Source organism: Buceros rhinoceros, unplaced genomic scaffold (genome assembly GCF_000710305.1).
Source record: "Buceros rhinoceros silvestris isolate BGI_N320 unplaced genomic scaffold, ASM71030v1 scaffold3032, whole genome shotgun sequence".
In the NCBI taxonomy this organism is placed as follows: Eukaryota; Metazoa; Chordata; class Aves; order Bucerotiformes; family Bucerotidae; genus Buceros; species Buceros rhinoceros.
In genome coordinates this window covers 44,132-53,747 of record NW_010400555.1, presented here as the reverse complement: position 1 = coordinate 53,747, position 9,616 = coordinate 44,132, and the positions used below count along the sequence as shown (strand labels likewise).

The 9,616-nt window shown below is 37.6% G+C and overlaps 1 protein-coding gene across 1 annotated transcript in view; it reads left to right on the top strand.

The window, feature by feature from the left end:
- Window positions 1-401: 401 nt before the first annotated feature.
- The window catches only part of ELOVL4 (ELOVL fatty acid elongase 4), a 13,848-nt gene continuing 4,633 nt past the window's right edge, over window positions 402-9,616 (top strand). Inside the window, exons 1-2 of the mRNA XM_010131905.1 lie at window positions 402-583; window positions 4,011-4,091. Coding sequence (XP_010130207.1) covers window positions 422-583; window positions 4,011-4,091 — 243 coding nt within the window. The 5' untranslated portion in view covers window positions 402-421. The remainder of the gene's footprint in view (window positions 584-4,010; window positions 4,092-9,616) is intronic.

Sequence of the window (9,616 nt, the reverse complement as noted above, 5' to 3'; positions counted from 1 at the left end):
TGGCAAATTTGTGTATCTTTCATTTGCAGTGCTGTTGAATATTTGGTTACGTTGCTGCTGCAGTGACTATTCATCATAAGCAAAATTGTTTGGGGGAAATAGTGGCTTTGGTTTGGGCTCATGTGATCCTGTGTGCTTTATTGTTTTGGATTGTAGAACTGGACAATAGAATTTGCATGACATAATGAATCTCTGTGCCAGGTAATGTGATGTAGTGAGGGTTTTAAAACTTATTTCCTTTAACCTTCCTAGAAAGAATGAGTGCATTGTGCTTCTACTATCTGATGCAGCTATTCTAGGCAAGAATACTACTTAGTAAATGTAATGCTTAAAATGATGATGAAATTTATTTTACTCAGACCTTGTTGACTCCTATTTGCTTCACCCCCCCCCAGACAAACGTGTTGATGATTGGCCCTTGATGCAGTCTCCATTTCCAACACTGACTATAAGCACTATTTATCTCCTCACTGTCTGGCTGGGCCCCAAATGGATGAAGACAAGAGAACCCTTTCAGTTACGTTTCCTGTTGGTTGTTTACAACTTTGGAATGGTTCTACTCAACTTCTTCATTTTCAAAGAGGTGTGTATGTCCTCTGGCGGGAGGGAATTCCTATTTAAGTCTGAGAGGGTCTACAAATTGCAAAATGAAAATGATCTTCCATATTTATGATGTCTGTTGAGGATGAATGTTTTACACAGACGTTTAGAGCTAAGATTGCCTTTGATGTGAGTATTTCTGCAGCTAGGTACATTCTGTTTGAGAATAAATGCTGAATGAGTCTATAGGAGAATTGGTGTACTAGCTATTGCAAGTTCTTCGTAAATTTGTGTTAGTCTAAATACTAGACAGATTGACTTAAATCCATAGAGATTTAACTTGTAACTGGTTTTTTTTTCCTTTTTAATAATCTGAAACGGATTGACCAGGGTTTACTTGGAAAAAGGCAGTAAATAGCATTCACCAGACTGTCTCAAAGAAGAATAAGAAATTAAAGATTTTGTGGCAAAATAGGGGCTACACAGCTGTTCTAAGCAAAATTTGAATCTGAATTTGAGGGCATCAGAATGTATCTTGTTAGAAATTGAGCTGTTCGGTGGTTCCTTCAATGTGTTTACCATTTTTAGAAATTCAAATGTCCATTGTCTTCAGTGAGGAAAATGATCTTGTGTGTAAGTTATCTTTTAGAATAAGTGAAATTTACTGTATCTTAAAATAAAAAGGATACAGTCTTCTAATATTTGGTTTACAACATTCTGAGTGTGTTAATTTAATACACTTTAGTGTTGCTGCATTTCTTCTTTGTTAGCTTTTCTGCAAAGAGGAAATGATTAGTAACAATGCAGTGGATCAGCTCTTCAGCAGTAGCTAAGTGGGATTACTTAATGGTTTGGTAATCATTATTCAGGGATAGCTGTCCAGAATATAGATGATGCTAAGGAATAGTTTATGCTGCTGTGACTTTACTCATGTGGCTTGAGTCTTCTTCCTGGGAGACGTCAGATCATAAATTAGGAAAACCCATTTCCAGAAGTAAGCAAATTTACAGAGCAGTTAAAATTACAATTTTGTAGAATTTTTGTTCTGGCCGGTCTGTTCTGTTCTTTTGCTGGGAAAGCATGGCATATCTGATGATCATCTGCATATTGACTCTTCCCCAGAGCTTCTATAAGAAAATTGTTGACTGATTTCAGTCTTTTTTAAAGACATGGTTCAATGAAATTTTAGCCATCACACCTCAGTTGTCTTTTTACCTAAATTCTTGTCTTGTATTATTCAACTAAGTAATAAAATACTGCAGGTACAACATAATTTAATGCTTACACCCAAGGATAATTGTGGGAATGGATGAAATCCAATCACCTTGGTGGGTTAAAAACTCCTCTGAAATGAATTCTGCGGTAATTTTGCCATATCTCTCTTTCACTTTATTCTTTTAAATTAGTTTAATGTTTCTATAAGCTGAATTACACCAGACTTGTGGTCAATTAATTTTCAAACCTATGTTGGTTATAGGACAACACTAGTGTTTGTATGGTATTTCCAAATCACTGAATTAACGTGAAAAAGAATGGGACTGCAAATAGGCATTTGCTGCTCTTAGGCTGAAAGCTCATATTTTTAGACACAGAGTCCTGCTATTTCAGATGGTAGGCTGTTACTCAATGAATGTTAAAACTATGGATACAACATTTACAGGAATTGTCTTTTCTTGATCTGGGGGACTGATAGGAGGAATGTGTTCAAGCTTCAATTGTTCCCTTTAACCAGGCAACCTCTGCCTCAGTCTACATGGGGATTGCAGTACCAGTGTGCCACTGTTACAATTCACATGAGTACTGTAATTGTTATGAATAAAATGATACCCAGTTTACATTTTGTGAATGACTAAAGTTGCTGGTATTGCTGAGAACGGAATGTGAGTGAAAATTAATGTGAATTTAAATGTTATTTAAATAATCATTGTGATGGCTAGCTGTATTGTTCATCTCTGATAATTTACATTAAAACGGTAAGTCCGTAAAGCACCGCTAGGTTGTCGAGTCCAAGACTTCCATATGTTGGACTCAAATTCAGGTTCAAATTTTGCTTAGAACAGCTGTGTAGCCCCTATTTTGCCACAAAATCTTTAATTTCTTATTCTTCTTTGGTGAAGTGGTGAACTCTATTTACTGCCTTTTTCCAAGCAAACCCTGGTCAAATTATGCAGTAGCTCGCAGGAGAAATTGGTTAGTTTCCGTAAGTGTGGTCTAAACTGTTCCCTTCCCTTCTCTGATATTATCAAATGTGCTCGTGCCTGTGAGGGGCCATACTGGAGAGTAGTGGTGTTACAGCAGTTTGTAAATTGGCTTGGATGATACAGAAGTAGTTCAGTTTCTTTCTCAGCAGTCATGTCTGTGGACAGTTCTTTCACTTCCCTACTTGAACAGACATGTGCAGCAAATAAGTCCAGAGTTTCACAAGGTTTTGTACATCAGTTTTACCTAGATAACACTTGTGTCTCCTGCTGCCTGCACTCCTCTTGCTGTGTGCAAGATGAGATATCAAAGTAAACTCGAATTCAGTCTAAAAAAGATGGTCAGGTTAGCGGTAAGAATAGTCAGTACCTACCCACGTGTATTTTGAGGATCTTTTTGTATCACCCTTCTTTACTTTTACAGCTCATAATTTACAGGTTATATCTGCTCCACTGCTATCTTTTTTTGATCCTTAACAGTGTGGGATTACCTGGTTTTAAATGATCTTGGATCATAACATTTATGAATGTCAAGATTTGAAGTATTACTTGAACCTTGTACAGCTCTAGGCAAGTGTGTTCTTCTTTCCAATGGGAACTTGCTCAAATGTCAAGTTTATCTTCTGTTCAGGTTATTGCAATGAGCGTTATTTGGAGTGCCTCTACAGGAGGACTTCATGTGCTTTAGGCTATTTCTGTTGGCACAAAATGGGGAACTTCACTACATCTAGTTTCTCTTAGTATGTTTCTTAGCAGAAGAAAACACATACATTTTGTTCAGGTTTTTTTTCCTGGATTTTGATTGGTATACTGTTTTAAGAATAGCAGTTCTAATTTATCCAATCCCTGTCTCTTAGAGAGTTCTCTCGAATGCATCATGGGAATAACATTTCTGTCCATCATAGTGAAAGCAATTGGTTATTTTCTGTCTCTGAAGCTAACGCCATCAGAGGGAATACTCATATTTGAAGAGCTTACAGGTCATACCTGAATTCTTACTAATTTGTACAGGGCTCTAATTACCTGGGCAGATACACGCAGGGAAAAATTAATACTTGCTTTTTAATTTACAAGAAAAAAAAGAGGTCCTGTGTAACAAGAGTTTGTTAGAACTAAGTATTGGCTTTATTCAATAGTATTCTCAGGACTGATAAGGATATTTTAAATATTTCTGGTCAGGTAAGTTTGATGTAGCAAGAAATTTGCTGATAATTGCTATGAACGATTTTTATGTAGCATCTTTCCCCTCATGTATGACTTTAATATTTTCAGCTGTTTTTGTCATCAAGAGCTCGAGGGTACAGCTATGTCTGCCAGACTGTGGATTATTCAGATAATGTTTATGAAGTTAGGGTGAGTATTTCATTTTTGTATTTGTATATGAATGTGTGTAATATATAGCATTACATCAAGTTTTAAGTCTTGTTTGAAAAGTGTTTCCAAAGTTCCGCTGTCAGTCAGGACTGCGTCCCGTTACATTCTCACAGACCACTTCAGGTTTGACTACACTGCACGTAGCAGGTTTAATCAAAGTGCATCAGTGTATTTGCATGAACTTTTATCTGACTGCTACCTGTAAGAGTAGTCTTAAAGATACCATCCTTGGCTTCATCTGCGGTTGTACAATCCAGGATAAACTTTGTATACGTACTTTGGTTCCCAGACATTGCTGAAGTTTATGATACCAGGGTCACCGCAGTAAAGGTGTAACATTCTAGCTAGATCAAAGCAAGTAAGATTTGTCCACGTGTGCTGTGGTTGTGCTTATACTGGTGAGGCAACTTTATGTCTCCTTTACCTTCATGAGGTCTTGCTGGCTTCTGGCAAATGTCATATCAGTAGATTTTGTTGTAGGAGCTTAGATTTCAAATGTGTGGGTTTTGGAAAGCATTCAAATTAAAATCAAAGTGCAGATGGTTGTTAATTTCCATAACACTGTTGATTAGCTCACCAACTAAATGTTATCTTCAGGCAGAGCTGACACTTGAGAATCTCTCAGCTGTTCTTGCAAATTTCAGCTACAGATTAGAACAGGTTCCTGAATATCTAATGAAAATTAGTCTAAATACATTTAATATTTATCACACATTTTGAAAAATATCTGTCTATAAGGTAGCTGTTCAGAAGTTTGTGCACGTAACAGGAGTGGTAGTGAGGATAGGTTTGAGACTTATACCTCAGGTATAATAGCTGATATTGCAGAACAGCTCTTGTTTATAGACTTTTACTGGCCTTATAGCAGTTGCCTATCTTTCATTTGTCAATACTGTGGACTCACTATTTCGGTCACTAGAATACTTCTGTTAATAATTTTGCTTACAAGCAGAATTCAGCCAAGAATAATAAATGCTTAACAGGTTTTTTCAACAGATAAGCAAAATAGAATGCCATTGTATTCAACTGGGTGACATGGAGAACTGGTATGGCATATATTGAAGGACTTTTTATATTAGCTAAGTACAAGAGGTAATGACTTTTAGTGTGCAAAAATTCTGTTTCATAGCACTTCTTTGTGGGAGACTGAGGAGGGGTCAGACCTGCTGTAAGGCATTAGCTTCTGGTTTGTTCATTATGACAAACAAAGCATTTATTTATTGCATATGATGTGTCCAGAAAAGAAAGGCTTCTCCAGCAATAGCTACTCTTCGGATTTCCTGGCCTTTTAAGACTCTTGCAAACTTTATTTGTAGTTTTAAGTTGTGACGTGTTTGGTTGGCATCTGAGAGAGCTGGTGAAGCAGGGAAAATTGACTTCTCTCAAGTTGTTGCATCAAGTGGTACAGTATGCTATCAGTCAAGACCCTTATCCTGACCATTATCTAGTAGTTCTTTTGAGTGAATTCTCAATTTAGCTAAGTAAGTTGCAAGTAGAAAACTAGACTTTCCAAAAGTGTATTTTATGTAACTAGAGAGTCCAAGATACATTTCTGGCCTGCTTTACAGTGTGTCATGCTCTGCACTTACAAGGTATGTTGTTGGATTTTGACACTGTAGGCCAAAAAAACCCCAAAACCTCCTCAAGATTATTTTCACCATCATTTTTTCATAATATAAACCTGCAAAAGTAATTTTGAAATGTTAGTAAATGTGGACTTCTTTTTGCAATAGTTTTGAGTTCAGAATTGACAAACCTTGTAGCACATCTCTCATGCCCATTTAATAGATCTAGATATTAAATGTCTAGTTCCTATTTGCACCAGCTTTTCTCTGAGGAGGAATGCTGCACTGCAACAGTAGCATTAATTACAAATGAAATAAATTTATTTGTAAGACAATGAGTAAATAAACAAGTACTGTGTTTGTCAGATAAAGAACACTGGGACTACCTCAAGTGGAAACAGCACTGAGCTCAGAAAGCATAATAGAATATACTTTGGAAAGCAATAGCTTCATATATGAATTTACTGTGGGGTTTAGAAGGCTGGAGCAAATACCGAGAAATGTGAAACTAACTGCATATGGTGGTGTAAACGGCAACATAGAAGCCCTGTTGAAACCTCTATTTCTATCTTTTTGTGAATGTGCTGCTCTGGTGTTGCCAAGTGGAGGCCCGTTTTGACCAAAGCTCTTGTTCACAATGAGGAGTCAAGAAACCGTCCTTTGTTCCTCAAGGGGATGCACAGAGCTGTTGAACAGTTAAAAAAAAAAAAAGTTTGTCTATCCTAGGCACCAGAGAATGTCTTTCCTCTCCAACTTACATTGTGTGTCAAAACAGTAAGCCAGTGGTGATTTTGAGGCAGCAGTGAAGAGCATGTGGTGGCATTTCCCCTGTATAGACTAGCAACACCAGCAATGTGTAGCTCACAGACCTCATAAGTCAGACATGAACTCTTAAGTCAGACATAGCCTCTTTTTTTTTAACCAGTTCTGAAGGGGATATTCTTACATGGACCTGTCTGTACATTTTCTCCAACTTTATCAACTTCTGGCTTTCACTGATAATTCTGTAGGTAGTTCACACATAGCATGACAAAGTTGGTCCTTCTGCTCACTGTGTTGAACCCACCCACCCCTGTTAGTCTCATCCAGGCTTCCTTGGCTGCTGTTCTACAAGAGGCAATGAATGACTGGAGGAAGCAGGGATGGAAATTAGATTCCACAGTTTCAGAAGTATTTGCAAAAATAAGCTCTTTTCTAAAGGACTTGCCTTCTGGGTGTAGTAGGTTGCCACCTTACTGCTGGCAGGAAGTGTGTTTTGTAATTGGTTGTATAAAGAAATAAGATGTTCATAGCAGACAAAAAAAGAAAAGGGTGAAGAAATCCCTGAGAAGGAATTTTGAAGGAGCTGCAGCTTGGAGGAACTTTTTTAGTTATAGCTTAGGAGTCAAAATAATAAGTGCAAAGGGCTGAGGTGTTAAATTCATACTTTGTAGTACTCCTTTGGAAGCTCCAGTATTTGGAAGAAACAATTTCCTGACACTGACTCACTTAAAGCATGTTAGTGTCTGTGAGTAGTGACTTTCCACCTCTGCTTACACTTCTGTGTTCGTGTTTCCCAGGTCAAAGTTCATCTATTTTATTAGCATGCCTGAAGAGCTGAGAATTAAAAATCTGCGGCTGCGTGAATTAGTTAGTTCCTAGTTCTAAGTGTGCTGATTGTAATCATAAAGCTGAGCTGTGGTTGTCTTCTGTATTGTAATTGTAAGCTGAGCATTTTCCTCCTATATAGATAGAATAACAATTTACTTTAAATTTCTGTGAAAAGGGAACTTGACTTAACAAAACAGATTACATGGTCCTGTAAACAAAACTCTATAGCTGAAGAAGAGAAAAGAGTTCTTTTTAAAAACTGCTTTGATTTTTCATGTGACTGTTACCTTCACAGAAGTACTCATCCCTTCAAACCCCTTAGTGGGTAACTGTCTCCAACCTGAAATGAGGAAGGAGCATGCAGGAATGGACTCCCATGTCAAAGAGCCCTCTCTTAAAAAACCCTTAAGAAGTCAGAGGTCATGGGATTGGACCTCTTGTTGACCCCCTTAATCCTAGGCTGTAATGTAATCTTTCGGTGCCATCTGGTGTTTTAATGGTCTTAGACAGGCACATGTGAAAATTACCAGAAAAGGTATGGTTGTGATTAGTAATATTCATTTCAGGACTATGCCTTTTTAATGTGTATTTTCTTTTAAGCTAAACCTTTCTTTCATGCTCTGTCTGAAGAAAGGCTTACAGGTTGAGTGCTAACTTCTGACGCCTTGCAGAATTTCTGTAGTAGCCATCTGCTTCTGACACAGCTTATATATCAGTGTATTGTTCTACTTTATTTTGACTTTATTTTCTGCCCTTTGTCACTGATTGCATGTATGGCCTATGGCAAACAACTTAATAGCTGTTGGGTTTTTCTCTGTATCTATAAGCTAATGATCAAAACATCTGCATAACTCATTGGGAGCACTGAAATAGATCATCAATACACAAAATCGATCAGGTTTGAAAATCCATGGTAGTAAAATTCGTTGATAGGAAAAGAGCAAAAGATCTGCCTGGCAAAAAAATCTACATGAACACAAAAGTGAGGAGGTATAATCCTGCAAAGAAACTATTTAGGAACAGAGAAGGCTATTTTTGTTCCTAAGTGATGGGAAGCATTTCAATCAAAAGTTCAGCCGGTTTTGATCCACGGCTGTAATTGCTTTCTATGCAAAGCAGGTGGGATTCAAAAGAAGAGCAATGAGGTGTGTGAAATGTTTGTCCAGGAGCATATAGTGAACCTGTGGCATCTTGGGCATAAAACATAAGAATTTTTTTTTTTTTTCCACTTACATTTTTTTTGGTGTCGTACAGTAAACTGGCTATTTCCTTATTGTTCCACTATTTCTTTCACAAAATGCACATCAGCTTTATAAGAGATTTTTAAGGCAGTTTGCTTGTAACTGACCTATTGATTTTTTAAGTTTCTCAGAAGGAAGGGCCTCCAAAGAGCTTGAGTAATGTAGCGCTGGCTTCTCATTTTATGGACACAATTCAAAGTGTTTATTGTTACCTCATGAGATGAAAAGATACTTATCTTAATTTATTTAAGAGATGCAGCTTTAGCAAAGATCTGTAAAACATGCTGTACTGTTATGCTAATTCATGGGTGTGAGACAAAGGCTTGCGTGGATGTTATTAAATACCTGACTACCTGTCCCAGAGGCAGAACTGTACTGGATATTGAGCAACATATATATATATATATATAGATGGTTCTTGTAGCTTGCCTGTGTGTCTGGAAACTCCAGGATCTGTGGGAGTCATTTTTCTCTCATTAAGCATTTCTACAACTTAGACATTAGTATATTTTTAGATAAAATTAACAAAATCTACCTCCTCTTCCTGAGACATGAAGTAGGCAAAATCACATCCAGAGGGTGAGAAGGGTATTCATTAATGAATACATAGAAGTCTGCAGTTTGGCAACAGCAAGTGGTGTGGTTCCTTTGGGAAACTGCAGTCTGCAATGCAGATCTGCAGCATTCTCCTGCTCCCATGCTGCTTTTTTGCTTCTGCTGTAATCTCTCGTAAAACATTCACCAGTCCACTTCTAGCTGTGACACACTTACTCTGAGAAGAGATGCATTCCTTTCCCACTAATTTGGAGAGGTGGAGGAAAACACCATGCTGGGCTGCAGCATTATTCCACGCTGCTTGTTCTCCTAATTCCCTCTCTCTCGCTTGCTTAATAGTATGTGTGTATTTGGGAAGGGAAGGTACCGCTGTCTTAACTTTTTCTCTTCTGTCTCCCCTGGGGACTGATGGGATTGTGGGGTTATTTCATACCATGTTAAGGTAAGAGAGTCTGATTTGCCATCAGATGAGTCCAGAAAGACCAGCTGAAATTCTTGCAAATAGGTGTGTTGTGACTTTGCCTGTGGTGCTATTTCCAACTCTTTTTTTTTT